The sequence below is a fragment of the Grampus griseus genome, assembly GCF_964374135.1.
Source record: "Grampus griseus genome assembly, chromosome: 20".
Classification (NCBI taxonomy): Eukaryota; Metazoa; Chordata; class Mammalia; order Artiodactyla; family Delphinidae; genus Grampus; species Grampus griseus.
Window position 1 is genome coordinate 13493816 of NC_139014.1, and position 18603 is coordinate 13512418.

At 40.7% G+C, this 18603-nt stretch overlaps 1 protein-coding gene across 2 annotated transcripts in view; it reads left to right on the top strand.

Moving 5' to 3' along the window:
• PITPNC1 (phosphatidylinositol transfer protein cytoplasmic 1) overlaps nucleotides 1–6188 on the top strand; it is a 255599-nt gene extending 249411 nt beyond the window's left edge. The window contains exon 9 of one of the 2 annotated variants that reach the window (XM_082679165.1): nucleotides 1627–6188. In XM_082679165.1, the coding sequence (XP_082535291.1) occupies nucleotides 1627–1943 (317 nt within the window). In that variant the 3' untranslated portion in view covers nucleotides 1944–6188. The remainder of the gene's footprint in view (nucleotides 1–1626) is intronic. The other variant, XM_082679166.1, reaches the window with a different exon arrangement.
• Nucleotides 6189–18603: the final 12415 nt, after the last annotated feature.

The following is an 18603-nucleotide window of genomic DNA, read 5'->3' on the forward strand; positions in this document are numbered from 1 at the left end:
GTCAACACAGGCATAATTTTTTATTTCCTTTGTAAGAACTTTTTCCTTTCAGAAAATTTTAATAATTGTTCCTAGGAAATCCTCTTAAGGATTTTGTTTTTTGCGCAATATTCCTGGTTTGCTCATATGTTATATGACTCTCTGTCTCTCTCTGTCTCTCTGTCTCTCGTCTCTCTCTCTCTCTCTCTCTCTCTATATATATATATCCTAATGATTAATACTATATTAACTCCATAGTTAGTATTTCCAAAGGGGCTCTATGTTTCATACTATTTTATGTGGTATCATCTAATGTGGTATCACCTACTAAGTTCATGGGAGAGGCCACAAATGAAAACTGGGTCTCTGGAAGCTAAAACAGATGTAGCAATCCATGGGCAGCAGACTTCACAGTTTACAAGCTTTTAGGCCTTCACTGAGCTTTTTCTAATATGCCCAGTGATCTGTTTTCCCTGTTACCAGTAATAAAATTGGCAAAAGATACCAGGGATAGCCAGACTGAGAGTAATTAATAATAACCATAATAGTAGTAGTAATAATAATAGAGTTTCTAAGAATGAGAGAAGAGATACTAAACTATATAAAGCAAACCGGCCCTAAGAAAGAAGGCATCACTGTATTGTAACACAGTGATATTCCTTCAGTGTATTATGTCTAAAATGTAGTAAGTGTATATAATACGTTATTCACTGTCGTTACATTAGGGAAGGATTTACATTTAAAGGAATTTTTCTTTTTTACTTTCTCACGTAATAACATTTCAGGTATTTGGAAAGTCTACACCATCTGACAATGCCTGTTAAATGAGGCGTCACTGAATTTATTTCTTGAATGCCAAATAATGCTCTTTTTTCTTTTAAATAAAATTCTCACCCATTATGTGGTACTATCCTTTTGTTCTCTGCTCTTTTTCTTTTTATGTTTCCTTGAGAAATGGTTTCGTTTTTTTGGTTTGGGGATAGTTAGCAGAGTTTGTTGTTGTTGTTGTCATATCTTACTTATTTTTTAAGAAGAAATAATTAAAACACAGCGTCTGAAAAATCTCAGGGTGGATACACAGTCAGGAAACAAGTAACCCCTAGAATACATAAAGTATATTCATTGAATAAGAGGATAGCATGTTGAAAAATTCTGATGATCTGCCTATTTACCCTATAAAGGTGAACTTATATTTTCGCGATCTAAAGTGGATAATAGTATGTATCATTTTGGGGCCATTGATTGCTTTAATAATCTTCCCTTTATAGAAAAGATGGCCAGGTCTAATAATAGCTCTGCATACCATACCATACGCACAACACACAGACACACACAGCTCCGGTGTGCTTCTGTACTCTCCTGATAAGTTCTTTTTTCAGAATACTTAAAGTACTCACTGAAAAGTGCTTTGGACAACCTTGGATGGTTACTCATAAAGGAATTTTTTTTTTTCAGAGGTCTGCCTCAGTAAAAAGAAAAAAATTCAGGGCTTAGCATTTCGATGATAATTTGGGTTTATAATCTGGAGAGATCCCCTTATCATAGAGTTCTGATGGGTCCTTTAAAAACAGGCAGAGAGATGAATCCATTTGCATCTCTTCTAAATACGTGCTCATTTTTTTCTTCTTTCTGTTTTTTTCCTTTAAGACATGACAATGGATGAAGTCCGAGAATTTGAACGAGCCACTCAGGAAGCCACCAACAAGAAAATTGGCGTTTTCCCCCCTGCCGTTTCTATCTCCAGCATTCCCCTGCTGCCGTCCTCAGTCCGCAGCGCCCCTTCCAGCGCTCCATCCACTCCTCTCTCCACAGATGCGCCAGAATTTCTGTCGGTTCCCAAAGATCGGCCCCGGAAAAAGTCTGCCCCAGAAACTCTCACGCTTCCAGACCCTGAGAAAAAAGCCACCCTGAATTTACCTGGCATACATTCTTCAGATAAGCCATGTCGGCCTAAAGCAGAGTAACTTCATAAGAATATTTCATGGGGTTTTATATTTTCGGTTTGGGGTCTTGTTTTTTTTTGTTTGTTGTTTTTTTTAAAAAAAATCTGGTATAGAAAAAGACTGCTTTGTCACTCAAACATGTCCCTTTGATCTTTTGAGTGTGCATGTAGTTAAGTAATTTCACATATGATTCCTTAAGTATGCCACACAGCGTCATATTAGATGTAAGATGTAAGACTTGCAAAGGACAGAAGGGATCTTCTGTAGCCACAGCTGGATGCCAGGGAGGAAGCCTTGTTTATTGGGCATTTGATGAGGTTGGCATGGACTTCAAGGGTAAATAAATGAAAACTTTGCACCACTGTGTTACAAGGTGTAGTGAAATAGTGAAGTCAGTTTCCTCCCATCAAACCTGAAATTCTCAAAAATATTCTCAGGCATAATATACCTAATTGTTAAATTTTGAACTGCTCCTTACCAATACTTGAATACCAGTAGTTACTGAGATTCCTATTTGCGTTAGTCTGACTCAGGATTTGGGGCCTAATTAACTCTTTAAATTTTTTGGAAATTTTAATTATCAACATGTAGAGGCTCCAAGTGCAATTAACAGTAACTTATTTATACCTTTCACAGAATTTAATAAAGATTCCACTTGTTTCTGTCTTTTAATAACTTTCCCCTTCGTGCCCTTGTGGCCTCAGAAATCTTTTAAGAATTACATGGATGAATGTGACCATAACTGTCTGATTTGGGGATGGTTTGGTTTAGGAACCAAGAGGCCCAGGTGAGGCAAACGTCTTTTTTTTTCTACAGGTACCAACGAACCTTGACCTATCACCTTCCGTCATCCTTTAAGATTCTCAGAATTTGCAATTAATTGAGTAGAATTCATTGACTCTTTACTCATTCAAAGAAGTTCAAGGATAGAGTAAACTACCTGGACTTTAACACTGTCAGAGTTGTCTCCCATCCCCTTCCTCATTTTACTCTTAATAACATCTAGACCTCCCTGAACGGATTGCCCATCACTAGACCTTAGAAAAGATTGTCATTCTCTTGCTCCTTACTTGAAATCCAAATATTGGGAATGTCACAAAAGTCGAGTGAATACAGTCGAGTGGGAGGAGAAAATGAGCAGAATGGCTGACTCCTATCTGTAGAGTAACAAGGAAAAGTGATAAAAGATGCCCCTCTGTCTAGCTTTCTTTTCTGAGAGTATTGGTAATGCAAGATTAGACTCAAGGTTGATGGGAGACAAGATCACTCACCAAAGTGGCAGAGAGAGAACTCTCCTTTGATCTAAAGAGAAGACTGCCACCTTCGCACCTCACTGCCTTTAAACACAGAAAGAAGAGCAAACAGAATCTGGCATTTCCTTTTGTCCTCCAAGAGAGGAAGAGAACAAGGTAATTGGGCAACTCCAAGGCCCCAGCTAGCCTTCCTGACCATAACCTCCAACCTCAGGAAAGGGACCTTCCCCAAACACAGATTCCAAAGGACACTACATAGACCAAGGAGGGTATCCTCCTCCTCTTACACAGCCTCTCAGCCAGTGGACCCTGCCTGCTTCTCTCTCTCAGAGCACAGCACTCTGCCTAGTGTCCTTCCAGTTAACAGACTCTCCCAAGGTGCAGGTGCTGGCCCCATGAGCCCAGCACCAAGTGTTCTAAGTCATATGTCAGATTGTCAAGATCATTTCTTTATCTATAGGTTGACATTTAGCTTAATAAATAAATAAACCCAGAACTCAAAGGGAACCCATTGCAAATAGCTTAGATCAACAGTGCATCTCTTCCCTAAGAATGATAGCACCATAGTAAGACACCGCCTTTGCATGGTATGGTAGCATGATTTTTGCTTGTGGGAAAACTCAATCTTTTGTCAAGACCCCTTGGACTTCTCAATGGCTCTCTTTCGACACAGTAGCACTTAACAAGAATGTTTCCCTTTGGAAGTAAAATTCTCCTTTCAGAAGACAGTGACATGGTGTGTATATTTGCTTCCCATTTGCAAGCTGAAATCAGGATGGGGTGGGATCGTGATTTTTGCATGGAATGAATTTATTTTGTGCGTGCTGTTCACACATCTAGACCTAGTTTTTCTGTTGATGCCATTGCTAATTTTCCATTTTTGTAAAGTAGCTTCTGCTATCCAGGTGAGCAATTCTATATGCTTTAGAAAGCTAATTTCTGGTTTCCTACTGTGAGTTTTCTTTCTCTTATAGCCAGTACAATACCACAGACATTACTTGCAAAACTACCACTGATAGTGTAATTCTTAGCCAACAAATATGTGTGCTCTTAAAGTATGTTCAGTTTTTCTGTCTACATGTGGTTTGTGTGCATTTTAATGGGGGGGGGGGACGGGTGCAGATATTCCTTTAGCTGCTTTGAATATTTAGTCCAGTCATCACAGGGCATAAATGACTTCAGTATTTTATTTGTCTTGATTGTCAAGTGTCATTTCACAGTCTCCATACATGAATTTGTTTATTGTGGGGTACAAGCCTGCGATGAATGTGTATATAGAACATTATTAATTCCTATAAGGCTGGAAACTAAGTGGCTGCATGATGGAAATTTAGAAGAAAAGAAAAGCAGAAACTTGAATTCATTAAGCATGTTTAGGGGAAGAATAGAATCTTAACTCAGTGCCTCTGTCTGCAATGTGGAAACCTTCAACCTTGTTCACCAAAATTGTACTATACCTGTATATATATAAATATAGTGAATCTGACACCACCAGTTTTAAGTCTCTGGTAGCCAAATTAAAATAAATAATCCACAGAATAACACGTATGTTCACCCGATCTTTGTCTCTCATGTTAGTGGAGACCATCAAAATGACCATAGATTTCATTACTTTGAATGGACTTCAAATTACGAAATGCCCTTGTGCTTTTCGTTGGCCATAGTACAGCACTGTTGCTTTAGCTGTGCTTTCCCAGGATAAGAAGCCCTTGGTGTTTTTACTGCATAAACTTTGTCAGAAGTCAGCTCTGAAGACCATTTCATTTTCCTACTTTTGGGCTGGAATAAGACAAAGCAAAGAGGAAGCATAACGACAAAGGAGTCCGTGACATTTTTGTTACTACATGATAACCAAAACAGTATGAGTTCACTGGTGAACGAATTTATAAACCCTTCTGTTTTGGTCTTGCATTTGTGTGAGGGAAAATGGCTTTAAGTTATTTGGAGGTATTTATTAGCCATGTTTTTGGTTGTGAAAATAAATCTCTAAATAGCACAATTGTGTGTGTCTAATGTAGACACTCAAAAAACACAAAAAGACCCCCAAAAGTTATGTGGTTTTCTTCCAAGACACTGTAATAAACAGTGACCTAAGAGAATAGATTCTGACACTACTCAAGAAATCATTTTTCCATGAAAATTTCAAGGCTAATGGATTTATGCGTATTTTAAAATTCTACTCGCCTTAGCATCTTTTCAATGGCTCAGAGACGACACGTCACTGGCTGGCATAGGTCAACAATAATTTTACTTTTCAGAAGGGCCAGAGAATAATTTACTCCACGTGTAATACGTACTCAGATAATCCAATGGGAAAGATTGTTTAAATAGTTTTAGTCCCTTTCTGATCATCTGATTCAGTAGGCTGGGTGACGATATGCCATCTAAGCCATAATTCTTGAAATTAAAAAAAAAAACCAGTGACTGCACTTGATCATAAATCATTTAAAACTATTCTTTCCTGCTGAAACCGAGTGTTACACAAGAGCATGGCAATGGCATACAGAGGCAACACATACCAGATTCTTCTGTGTTCTACCTTCAAAACAATCTGTTTCATTTGAAATGTAAGTGTTTAAGCTTTTTAGGAGTTAGTGCAATAAGAGAATGTGAATATGTTGAGACCTTTCCAGATGCTGTTATTGTTATTTTGTCGTTAAGTTAACAGATGCCTTAGGGTAAGCCTCTCAATGTTTTTGCTTAAAATCGAAAGCCTGTCTGTTGAATTGCAAGTCTCCCTTCAGTTTGTGTGTGTCACCAAGGAGAGGTTCTTTGAGTTGATGTTATACCTGTGCCACTTGTATGTAGCTTCAAGTGTAATTTTTAGCGTTTACATTTCGAGCTGAGATCTTGATTAAATGAGTCAATATACCACTGCCACAGCTGAGGGACCAAGTTTTGGGCTGCACAGTGTTATAGACAGCAAGCAAAGCAAACAAAATTGATCCTCACACACGCCATCCTCCTGTGTCATTTTATGGCTGTTTTGTGGGTTTTTTCCCAGTTATTTATTATTGATAATAACTTACTTTTTCTTACATTCTGTTGTAAATAAAGTACAAAGCAATCTTCTTTCCAAGTGTAGCTTCCTCTCTGTCTTTCTCAGATCTTCCCAAGGGAATGTTAACTATTGGGAACTTGGGGGTTGATGGGAAAGAAGCTATCAAGGGAGAAAGAACAAGCCAAAGGCCGGAACTTAGACCCAGTTCTAGGGGACTTGTGTGCAAAGAAGCCTGGTCTACTAATAGGCGTATGGTGTCTTCAGGGCTGGGCCCTTGGTAAGAAATGCCTGGGTGCCAGCTCTAACTCTCCAGCCAAAAAATACCCAAAGTGAATATAACCCGGTGGGATACACATGCAGACTCATCCATCCACCCATCAGGTGCTTGGTTACCCCTCATCAAATGTGAGGCAAGAGTCTTGAGTTGTAACCAAGGTAAAGCATCCCCCAGGGAATCTGTAGGAACACCACCTTAGGGGAGACACCAGATCCTCTCCACCGCAGGGCAAGCCAGGTAAGCTGCGCTGAAATGGCTCTGACCTGACGGTGGTTTCTCCATCTCGAGTAGCTCCTGTTGTTCACAAAAGCGTCCTCTGGGGACGGGAGGAGGAGCACAGAAATGCTTTAGCACCCATCTTTCAATAGTCTCCTCGGAGCTTAAGCAGAGACACACCTCTCCCTCCTATTCAATCCTGTAACGCGTGTCAGTATCCATATTATTATTCTTTTTATTGAAGTACAGTTGATTTACAATGTTGTGTTACTTTCTGCTGTACAGCAAAGTGATTCAGTTATACATATGTACATTCTTTTTCATATTCTTTTCCCTTATGGTTTATCACAGGATACTGAACATAGTTCCCTGTGCTATGCAATATGACTTTGTTGTTTATCCATTCTATATATAATAGTTTGCATCTGCTAATCCCCAACTCCCAATCCTCCCTCCCCCACCCCCATCCCCCTTGGCAACCACAAGTCTATTCTCTATGTCTGTGAGTCTGTTTCTGATTTGTAGATACGTGCATTTGTATTATTTTTTAGATTCCACATATAAGTGATATCATACGGTATTTGTCTTTCTCTGTCCGACTTACTTAGTATGATCAACTCTAGGCCCATCCATGTTGCTGCAAATGGCATTATTTCATTCTTTCTGATGGCCGAGTAATATTCTGTTGTATATATGTACCACATCTTCTTTATCCATTCCTCTGTCGATGGACATTTAGGTTGCTTCCATTGTCTTGGCCGTTGTGAATAGTGCTGCTGTGAACATAGGGGTGCGTGTATCTTTTCGAATTAGAGTTTTGTCCAGGTATATGCCGAGGAGCATCCACATTGTGTGCCTCAATCTCTGATTGCGCCAGGCCACGGCTTCCTCTGACAGTGCACCATAACACACTGAAGATGGTCGCCAGATTACGTACACTAATTCAGTTAATCAAAACATGCTTGAGTTTCGAGCTGCAAATTCACCATTACCACTCCTGCCCTGCCATTTTTAAAAATATTTATTCATTTATGGCTGCATTGGGTCTTCGTTGCTGTGGCGCAGGCTTCAGCAGTTGTGGCACGTGTACCTTTTCATTTGTTCTTCAAAACACACGAACTTCCCACACGTAGTTGCTGACTGAAAGCGAACTCGGTACAGCCAGGCTGGCTGTTTCTTCCTGGGGCCAAACTATATAGGTTGCCTGATGTTAAATGTATAGATATTTATCACATCACCAGTTTCCCTGTACAGCTTTTAATCATGATGTTATCTCATTCGAGTGTTACTCTTAGATTTCTGCACACCCACGTTCTTTTCTAAAAATTCCTGTTTCCTTCACTATATTCACTTGGGATTTTTTGCCTCCAGCTTCCAACTGTACCTTGGCCTCTCAGGTTTAAGATCAGTCATGTATCGTTTCTCCTAGCCCTGCTCTGAAATATCCCTAAATGAAAATGTTAGTCTCAAGCCTGAAGCTTTGATGGCTTTGGAACAACTATCAACCTATGTGTACGTGTACATTCATGTGCATGTGCGTGCATGTGTGCATGTGTGTGTGTGTGTGGTGTGTGTGTGTGAGCCTGTAACTTGTGTGGCTGATCCAGACAAGCCCTGTTTACCAGTTTATTGACCTTCTCTGCTTAATTTTTAGCCCTCTAGTATTCCACACCTCCATAAATTCTCCCTTTTCTACAGCATCTAATCTAGTAGGATATCTCATTCAAGTCCAAACATTTAACTACTTCTCCTTCACTTGGGAAAATTGGAAATGGCCTGGAACTAACTTTGCCTTAATATTCTTGCCCGGTCCCAGCATGGAGGACTTGAGCTAATAAGTAGCCAAAGAAACTGGATATGGCCTCAGGTCCTTCTGAATCCAGCCATTCGGTACAGCAACATTAAACAGCTGAATTAAACACCTGGAATTTAGGGGATATATGTTTAACTAGAAGTACCAGCTGTCTTCACTAAAGGCAGACACTAAGGACTGGGAATCATCATTTCCCCCTCCTTTAACTTATAGAAAGGAGATTTGGCCGTCTGTTACTCAAGGGTGTTTGAGGGCAGACAAATCTGGACCTTTGTGATTTTTTTTAAAAAATCGTATTCCAAAACAACTTTCCTGCTCCCAAGGGATTCTGCATGCATGCAAGATGCTGACAGTTTACTGCTCTTTAGCAACACTTGGGACTCACTCTGTGATCTTCAGCACACAAGTGATTATATTCAGAGCAGTCCAAAGATAGCTTGCTGCTCTCCATGTGCAGTCTGCTGTTAAAGACAGTCATCAGTATTAACGTGTGCTATACCTCTTCCCAGAACACAACTTGGAAATTTAGAAACATGTCTACGAGTTTGAATTTTCCCACTCTTATCTTAGGGTTATTGCATTTCTTTGCATCTTGTTAAAATCTATTATACGGACCCAAGATCGTGAATTTTCTTTTCACCTTCATTAAGTACTTTGGAATTTGCTCTTTCTTCTGCGGAAGGTAACTCATAGATGCATACCTTTCTACAAAACACTTCAAGGATCTTGAATTATTTTATATACACCTTTACGTTTGGTACATAACATGGCCATCATTTTCATAGCTGTGTAATATTCCATTGGGTTGGAAATCTATCATTTACTTAAACATTGCTTTAGTATTTGGCATATAGGTTATTTTCTGGATTTTGTTATCATATATAGGGTTGTTAGGAACATCTTTGTAATATAGTTTATGTCTTTTTTTAAGATTTTTTTGATGTGGACCATTTTTTAAAGTCTTTATTGAATTTGTTACAATGTTGCTTCTGTTTTATGTTTTGGTTTTCTGGCCACATGGCATGTGGGATCTTAGCTCCCCGACCAGGGATCGAACTCGCACCCCCTGCATTGGAAGGCAATGTCTTAACCACTGGACCACCAGGGAAGTCCCTATGTCTTCTTTCTAATTATTTGTTTTGGATAAATTCCCAGAAATTGAATTACTAGGTCAAAGGATATAAATATATATATATATATTTTATATATATAAATTTATTTATTTTTGGCTTCATTAGGTCTTAGTTGCTGTGCTCAGGTTTTCTTTTTAGTTGCAGTGAGCAGGGGCTACTCTTCGTTGCGGTGCGCAGGCCTCTCATTAAGGTGGAAAGGATATAAATATTTTTATGACTTTGAGTGTTTACTGACAATATCTCTTCCATAGAAAATTGTACCAATTTACAATTCCACTGAGAGTGTATGAATAAGAACATTTGTCTTTTTTTTTTTTTTGCGGTACGCGGGACTCTCACTGTTGTGGCCTCTCCCGTTGCAGAGCACAGGCTCCGGACGCGCAGGCTCAGCGGCCATGGCTCACAGGCCCAGCTGCTCCGCGGCATGTGGGATCTTCCCGGACTGGGGCACGAACCTGTGTCCCCTGCATCGGCAGGCGGACTCTCAACCACTGCGCCACCAGGGAAGCCCCTAGAACATTTGTCTTTTTAAACAAGTATTTGTAGTTTTAAAAGTTCACTATTCTCAAGTTATTAAGCAATGGCTAGCATCCACTTCCCACGTTAAGTCCTTTGTTTGTTTAATGTCTTAATATTCTCTTTTGGGGTGTTCATATGATGAAGGGCAAGTCTAGACAAAGAAGTTCTCTGATTTATTTAAATGTTCCATGCCTTCCCTAGCTTAGAAATGTTGACTGGCTACTACAGAAAGAAAAGCATAAGGAATTGCATTTTATTGAATAAACAAACATCAATTTTTTAAATTTAATTTTTATTTTATGTAGGGGTATAGTTGATTTACAATGTTGTGTTAGTTTCAGGTGTACAGCAAAGTGGTTCAGTTATACATATGCATATATCCATTCTTTTTCAGGTTCTTTTCCCATACAGGTTATTACAGAACATTAAGTAGAGTTCCCTATGCTATACAGTAGGTCCTTGTTGATTATCTATTTTACATATTCTAGTGTGTATATGTTAATCCCAACCTCCTAATTTATCCCTCCCCACAGCCTTTCCCCTTTGGTAACCATAAGTTTGTTTCCAGAGTCTGTTTCTGAACAAATATCAATTTTAAGTGATTTTGTTTTCAAGCTTTCATTGATAACAAACATGTAATGCATTTTTACTTGAGTATTTCCTGAAAACTACCATATATGTGCCAACAAGTTTTGTTTGGTTGGTTTTTTTGCTTGTTTTTTTTAACCAAGAGAGAATCAAAGTAAAAACTCGAGAATTTTAGTTTAGAATCAGTGATTTCCTGGTTCTAATAGAACCTTGGTAAGAACAGAGCAGAGTCCTTTCAAAGTCTTTCCATTTAACTTCTTGGAAAGAATGCGATGATGGATTGCACACGTGCTCCGAAAAAGGAAGGTAACAGTCTGTGTGTCATCCCCTCCTGAGCCACATGAGAGTCATTCCTGGGGAATAGAGAATTTTTCTCAGGGAGAATGGCCGTTTCTCACTCATAATAAGGACAAGGTATCAGATTTACCTGCAAGTTAGTTCAGATTCTGACTGCAGTCTTTACTTTTTTGTTGTCAGTGTTGTGTGTGTGTGTTTAATATTTATTTATTTTATTTATTTTTTTGGCTGTGTCGGGTCTTAGTTGCAGCATGCGGGATCTTCATTGAGGCATGTGAGATCTCTCACTGTGGCGCGGGCTTCTCTCTAGTTGTGGCGTGCGGATTTTCTCTCTCTAATTGTGGCACGCAGGGTCCAGAGCTCGTGGGCTCTGTAGTTGAGGCACGTGGGCTCAGTAGTTGTGGAGAGCGGGCTTAGTTGCCCCGCAGTGTGTGGGATCTTATTTCCCCGACCAGGGATCAAACCTGCGTCCCCTGCATTGGAAGGCAGATTCTTTACCACTGGACCACCAGGGAAGTCCCAGTTTGTGTGCTGATGTCAACTTTCTATTTTGAAATAATTATAGCTGCAAAGGAAGTTACAAAGAAATGTACATGGATGTCCTATACACCCTTAACCCAGCCTCCCCCAATGATAACAGCTTGTATAACTACCATACAATATCACAACCAAGAAACTGACATGGGTACAATCCATAAAGCTTATTCAGATTTCACCAGTTTTACATGCACCCATTTGTGTGTGTGCAAGTGTATATGTGTTTGGTTCTATGCAATTTTATCACCTGTTTAGCTTCATGTAACTACTGCCACATTCAATACACGGAACTATTCTATCACTGCAGAACTCTCGAATACTGTCCCTTTATAGCCAAGCCCCCTCACCCCACCCCCCTCACCTTGCCCCACAAAACCTTTACTTTTAAAAACAAACAAAGGGCTTCCCTGTTGGCACAGTGGTTAAGAACCCGTCTGCCAATGCAGGGGTACACGGGTTCGAGCCCTGGTCTGAGAAGATCCCACATGCTGCAGAGCAACTAAGCCCATGTGCCACAACTACTGACTACTAAAGCCCGCGCGCCTAGAGCCTGTGCTCCACAACAAGAGAAGCCACTGCAATGAGAAGCCTGAGCACCACAGCGAAGAGTAGCCCCCGCTCGCCTCAAGTAGTTGACTAAAGAAAGCCCGCGTGCAGTGACGAAGATCCAACACAGCCAAAAATAAATTAAATAAATAAATTTATTAAATAAATAAAAACAAAGAAAATATATCATTGAGGCCGTATCCGTTTTTCTGTCTACTAAAACATACTACAGCTCTCAAACATTTTTTTTTTTGGCTATTTTTAAATTGCAGTAAAATATACAAAGCATAAAATTTACCATTTTAACTGTAAGTGTACAATTCAGTGGCATTAAGTATATTCACAATGCTGTGCAATCATCACCACTCATTTCCATAAATTTTTCATCATCCCAAACAGAAACTACCCAATAAACAATAACTCCCTATCCTTCCCTCCCTCTAGCCCCCAATAGCCTCTGTTCTACTTTCTGTCTCTATAAATTTGCCTGTTATGGATATTTTCTATAAATGGAGTCATACAATATTTGTCCTTGTGTATCTAGCTTATGTCACTTTGCATAATGTTTTCAAGTTTCGTTCATTTTATAGCCTGTATCAAACATTTTAAAGGATTGTTTTGTGGGGGAAAAATATCTGATAAGCCGGTAAACATACTTTCCTGTGTATTGCATTTTTTAACAGAAGTGTTCTAAAGCTGTGTGATGTTGGCAAATCACTTCATCTTTCTGAGCGTTCATTTCTTCAAGTGTAACAGTAAGTGGCATAATTTATATCTTAATGGCAGGTATGTAAAAATAAGATTGCCACTTGGTAGCAGAAGCTGCTGCTGAAGAATCATGAGAAGAAGAGAGGGTACAGGCAAATTCAGACAAAAGCTCCATGATAAAGAGCAGGTAGGGACTTCCCTGGTGGTGCAGTGGTTAAGAATCCACCTGCCAATGCAGGAGACACGGGTTCAAGCCCTAGTCCAGGAAGATCCCACATGCCGTGGAGCAACTAAGCCCACGCTCAACAACTACTGAAGCCCGTGTGCCTAGAGCCTGTGTACCGCAACTACTGAGCCCGTGCACCACAACCACTGAGCCCATGTGCTGCAGCTACTGAAGCCTGCGCACAAAGAGCCCGTGCTCCGCAACAAAAGCCATCGCAATGAGAAGCCCACGCACTGCAAGGAAGACCCAATGCAGCCAAAAATAAATAAATAAATAAAATTTAAGAACTTAAAAAAAGAAAGAGCAGGTAGCTCATGAGGAAGAGAGGATGGCTGCTCCCTAGAGCTCCATCATTATGTGAAGCTCCTTTCATTTTGAGTCTATTTTGAGTGAGTCTCTTCCTTTTAACCACACGAGGTAGCTAAAAGCAGTTGGGAAGTAGGTTGAAATGTCATTTCTAGAAAAAAGTTTTCCAAAGGAAACATACGTAAGAAGTGCAAATTTGTATTCCTTTTCTAGGACTTAAACAAACATTAACAACACCTCAAGTAAAACGAATGGTGTTTCAAGAATAAGGTGAAAGACGTTTCTGCTCGAAAAGAATGGTACAGATGAATCCAGACATGCAAAACCTGCTTCGTTTCCATGCATGCAAGTTGTAAAATAATTATGTTTTACTCCAGTAAAGAGAATTAAATGAGGGTGCTTCGATTTTTAAAACAACAACAACAAACTGACTAATTCAGTTTATCTGGTGGGTCAATAGTGTGTTATATTCAGATTCTTTTGAGAAATATGATGTTATTGTCAGAATATAAAGATGTCAAAAAGTTCCCTTTTTTCTGATATGCTAGGTCTAATTTACATCTAGATGAAAAAGCTTTTTAGCATAATAAGATACCCTCCCCAACCTGATGAATAGCTTTTGAATCAGATCTGATTAATACACAGAAAAGTTTAAGAGAAAGGCCAAAACTTTGTTAATTTGTTTTGCTAAGTAATACCAGCACCTCAGCTGAAACTCTTCATTGATTCCTTTTAAATAAAATTAAACCAAATGTACCCAAAGAAGCATCCATAGCTTGAACATTAGCCACTTCAAATCTGGATCCAAATATGAATCAGTTATTTTCATTGTTTTGGGTGAGTTCCTTTCCTTCCCCTCCTCACTGCATCTTCCTTGATTCTTCAAGTGAAAACCAAGGAAAGGTGGATTAAAAAGTAGAATACCTCAAAATCTTCCGAGGGGACAATCTGAGAGTCTTTCTTCTCAGAGGGGCCGTTGGAACCTATAAAGGGGACCCCTAAGATGTCACGTGGTATTCTCTTCCCTCCTATTTGGAGGTATTTGCTATTTTACTTTCCTCTAAAAGGTGGTCTCCAGCTCAAACATCTGGGTTATTCAAAATGGCTGTACACATAATGGCTCTCTAACCCTAGTCCCAGCCTCCGTAATGCCTGCCACTGGCTCTCCAAGACCTTCCCTCAAATCCACCACCCCATCGCCTACCCCCACTGAGACAATGGAAGCCACCACCCTTGTCTAGATTCTAGCAGATAAAGATGTCTTTCTGGGACTTCCCTGGTGGCCCAGTGGTTGGGAGTCTGCCTGCCAATGCAGGGGACATGGGTTCGAGCTCTGGTCCGGGAGGATCCCACATGCTGTGGAGCAACTAAGCCCATGTGCCACAACTACTGAGCCTGTGCTCTAGAGCCTGAGAGCCACAACTACTGAGCCCACGTGCCAAAAAAAAAAAAAAGAAAGAAAGAAAAGATGTCTTTCTGACATCCCAAACTCTAGAAAACATTTTGCTATTGAACCATGCTCTCTGGGGTTTTGAACGCTAACATAAAGGTGATACTCATGGTCCTTCAGCTGCACTGAGGTTTGCCTGGTTTCCCTAAAGAGCGTGAGGAAATTTGGACTGAGTTCAAAACAACTGACTCTCAAACTAGCTTTGGGAACATAGCTCTTCTAGAGTTTGGGGATTCCTTGTGTGTGTGCATATTTTTAATAACACTTATAGATACTAATTAAATGTAATTCAGGGAAGAAGTCATCTGTTTTTTGAGATAATGAATTTAATTTTACTGGAATTAAATCTAATTTAGTTCCATAAAAAATAATTTATTGATACGAAAACTACATAAACTGCAAAATTCTAAGCATAAGTGGCCACTCTATTTCCAAACATTAAACTTTAGATGAGAAAAAAAACTAGGTATAGCTAACATTTGCCATGAAGACAGCCTCCCAAAAAAATGTTTAGCAGAAAAGTGGAAATGTTTGTGTCAAAAGCACCAACCCTCTTGCTCCTTTCCTACTGACTTCATTACTAAGAGAAAACGTAAGCAATTTATAAATCTGTATTTATACAAAAAAAGGTAGTCAACTAAAAGTTTAGGCTAAGAATAGAATGAAATTATTTTGGAGGGCTGGTTGAGAAGGAGGGGCTTAGTTGCATTGCTTGTCTTTAATCCATACACACCCTCATACTGACTCATGGGACATGGGAGTGGTGGGAAACAGTTCCCAGAGAGCTGAACAGGGGCCTAGCCCAGACCCACTTGACCTTTCCCTTAGCAGCAATTCCACAAATAAGCCCATCAGTACCCCACCCTCAGGCTGCCCCATTTGCCAGACCAAATAGAGTTTAGGGGTAGAAAGAGTTTAATCAGCCTCAAACCTCTTCTTTAGCCCCATCCCCAAAACACTGAGAAAAACTATTAAGTTAACCTCCTCCTAGGCTGACCTGGGTGCTTTATCTTCAGCCTGCATCCCCTCCTGGCCCTCCTTGTGAACTGGGTCACAGGGCCAATCTCTGCTTTGGTCCTCATTCCTCATTCTGGTCCTGATATAGTTTATTCTATAATCTAGTACAGTCTTTCATCCTTTTTTTCTTTTTCCTTTCCTTCCTTCCTTCCTTTTTTCCTTTCATGGTGCCTGTTATGTAGCAGACACTAGGAGAGCACAGGGGACAGAGAAGTGAGCAAAAATAAATCTGGTCTCTCACCTTATTGTTTAATGGAAAAGATATATAATACTTACATAATCACACAAATAAATGTGTAACTGCTACTTGATACAGGGTCAGTGAAGGAAAGTTACATCATACCAGGAGAGCATAGAACACAAGGAAAAGAGGGCTATTCAGTGGAGACTGAGATGTGAAAAGTATGCGGCAGTTAGTTGATTTAGGAGAAGCTAAAAGCATTCCCAGCAAAGGAAATAGCATGTACAAAGGCCCTGAGGTGGGAGAGGGCATAGCCTATTCCAAAACAATATAGCTTGAGTCAGGAAACAAGGGATATTTGATGAGAGATGAGGCAGGAAAGAGTAATAGGGGTCAGATCTTGCAAAGCCCTTGTGGAAAAGGTTGCCAGATTTACCAAATAAAAATACAGGATGGGGACTTCCTTGGTGGTCCAGTGGTTAAGACTGCATTTCCACTGCAGGGGGCGTGTGTTCGATCCCTGTTCGGGGAACTAAGATCCTGAGTACCGCATGGCATGGCCAAAAAAACAGGATGCCAGGTTGAATTTAATTTTGGATATGCAATGAATAATTGCATAGGATATCTTTATACTAAACAATTATGTGTTATCTGAAATTCAGATTCAACTGGGCATCCTGTGTTTTGTTTGTCAGCCCTACTTGTGGGTCAGGTAAGGATTTGATCTTGTTCCTCCTGAGACCAAGGTATTAAAGTATTTTAAGCAGAGGTGGCATAATCTGATTAGAACTCTAAATAGATCATACTGGCTACAGATTGGAAGTGGGCAAGTGGAGAAACAGGGAGACGGGGAAGCAATTACAGTGGCCAAGTAAGAGGGGCTTGAACTTGAGGGGTGGCAGTAGAGAAGGAGAGAGGTGAGCCACTGGAGCGAATTTTAAAAGATAAAATCAACAGCACTTGGGATCTACTCGGGTCCCATTGCTTTAGACACCTTCCATGTGCCGATGAGGCCCAAACCTACATCTCCAACCTGAGCCTCTGCCAGGAATGCCAGGATCCGATGAGCTACCCACTTATTTGGCATCTCAAACTGAACACAGTCAAAATAGAACTCTGGGTCTACCTCCTCAAACCACTCCCTGGGAAATCATCTCCTTCCCCGTGTCAGTAAAGAACATCCCAACCCACCTGGTCCCTCAAGGCAAAACATGCCCTTAATTCCTCTCTTCCTCTCACTGCCACACTCAATCCATCCGCCATCCTGTTGACCCTGCCCACCCTGAATTGGTGCATTTTTTTTCTATCTCCACTATTAGCACCTACCACAAACCACCATCTGTTGCATCTAGAAGAATGCCAGAGCCTCGAGACTGGTACATCTATTTCTACTTTTATTCACCTCTGAACCATTCTCCACTTGGGAGCAAGGATGATCTTTTCGAAACAGAAGTCAGACCTTAGCTTAAAACCCTTCAATGACTTCTTATTGCATTTAGAATATGCCAACTCCTCAGCCAGCTTACAGAGAGCCCTACAAAATTAAGGTCCCTGCCTGCCTCAGTCTCATCATCATCTAATCTCCCCCTCACCTGACCCCTTCTTGTCCATCAAATCTCAGTGGAAAGGTCTCATCTTTAGGGAGACTTTTCTTGAGCAGATTGTCTCCCACCACTGGATTGCGAGCTCTCTGAGATGAGGAGCTTCCCCTGTCTCCTTCGCTGCGGAGTTCACAGCTCCTAGGCCCTCATCAGTATTTGGGAAATGAACAAATGCATTGGTACAGTTTGGCTCTGGGAGACAAGGGAGAAGTTTCAGGGTTTTCCAACCAGATCTGAAGCCCTGTCCTGCTCTTGCTTCACCCTGATCCTCAGTCCAGTGACTGGAAACTACTTCCGGTGGCCAGACCTTTCTCAGGGTGTTTATTCATTCACCTGCCAGCACTCCCTTTTCCAGAGCTCTGGTCACTGTTCAGGGCTCCTCTGACTTCAACTTGGACCCCTGGTGATGACAAGTTGCCCAGCCCAAACTCTTCCTGAAGATTGTTGGGTTCTGTGAGCATTTGACTCTGCCCACCCATCTAAAACCCCTCAACCCAGGTCTTTTCTCCCATTTCCCTATCATCCTATTACAATTAAACTACAAATGCTTGCTTGACCTCAAATTCCAAACACAGCCATTGGGTTTTGGCATTCAGTGGGAGGGCACTAGCATTAGACTGAAATGTATACAGATTATGAAAAAAGAGCTTAGATTCTTCCTTTATCTCTGATATTTGCTGTGGGAAACATCTTCAGAGGTGTCTGCCTGAGTGCCAGTAATATTGTCCAGTTCATTTCTGTGGCCTCAAAGGCATTTTGAGATTCTAAAACTGGAAAACATAACTCAGAGTAACTTAAACCTTTATTTAAGCACCATTAAAACTTCCATACAGGGCTTCCCTGGTGGCGCAGTGGTTGAGAGTCCACCTGCCGATGCAGGGGACGCGGGTTCGTGCCCCGGTCTGGGAAGATCCCACATGCCGCGGAGCGGCTGGGACCGTGAGCCGTGGCCGCTGAGCCTGCGCATCCGGAGCCTGTGCTCTGCAACGGGAGAGGCCACAACAGTAAGAGG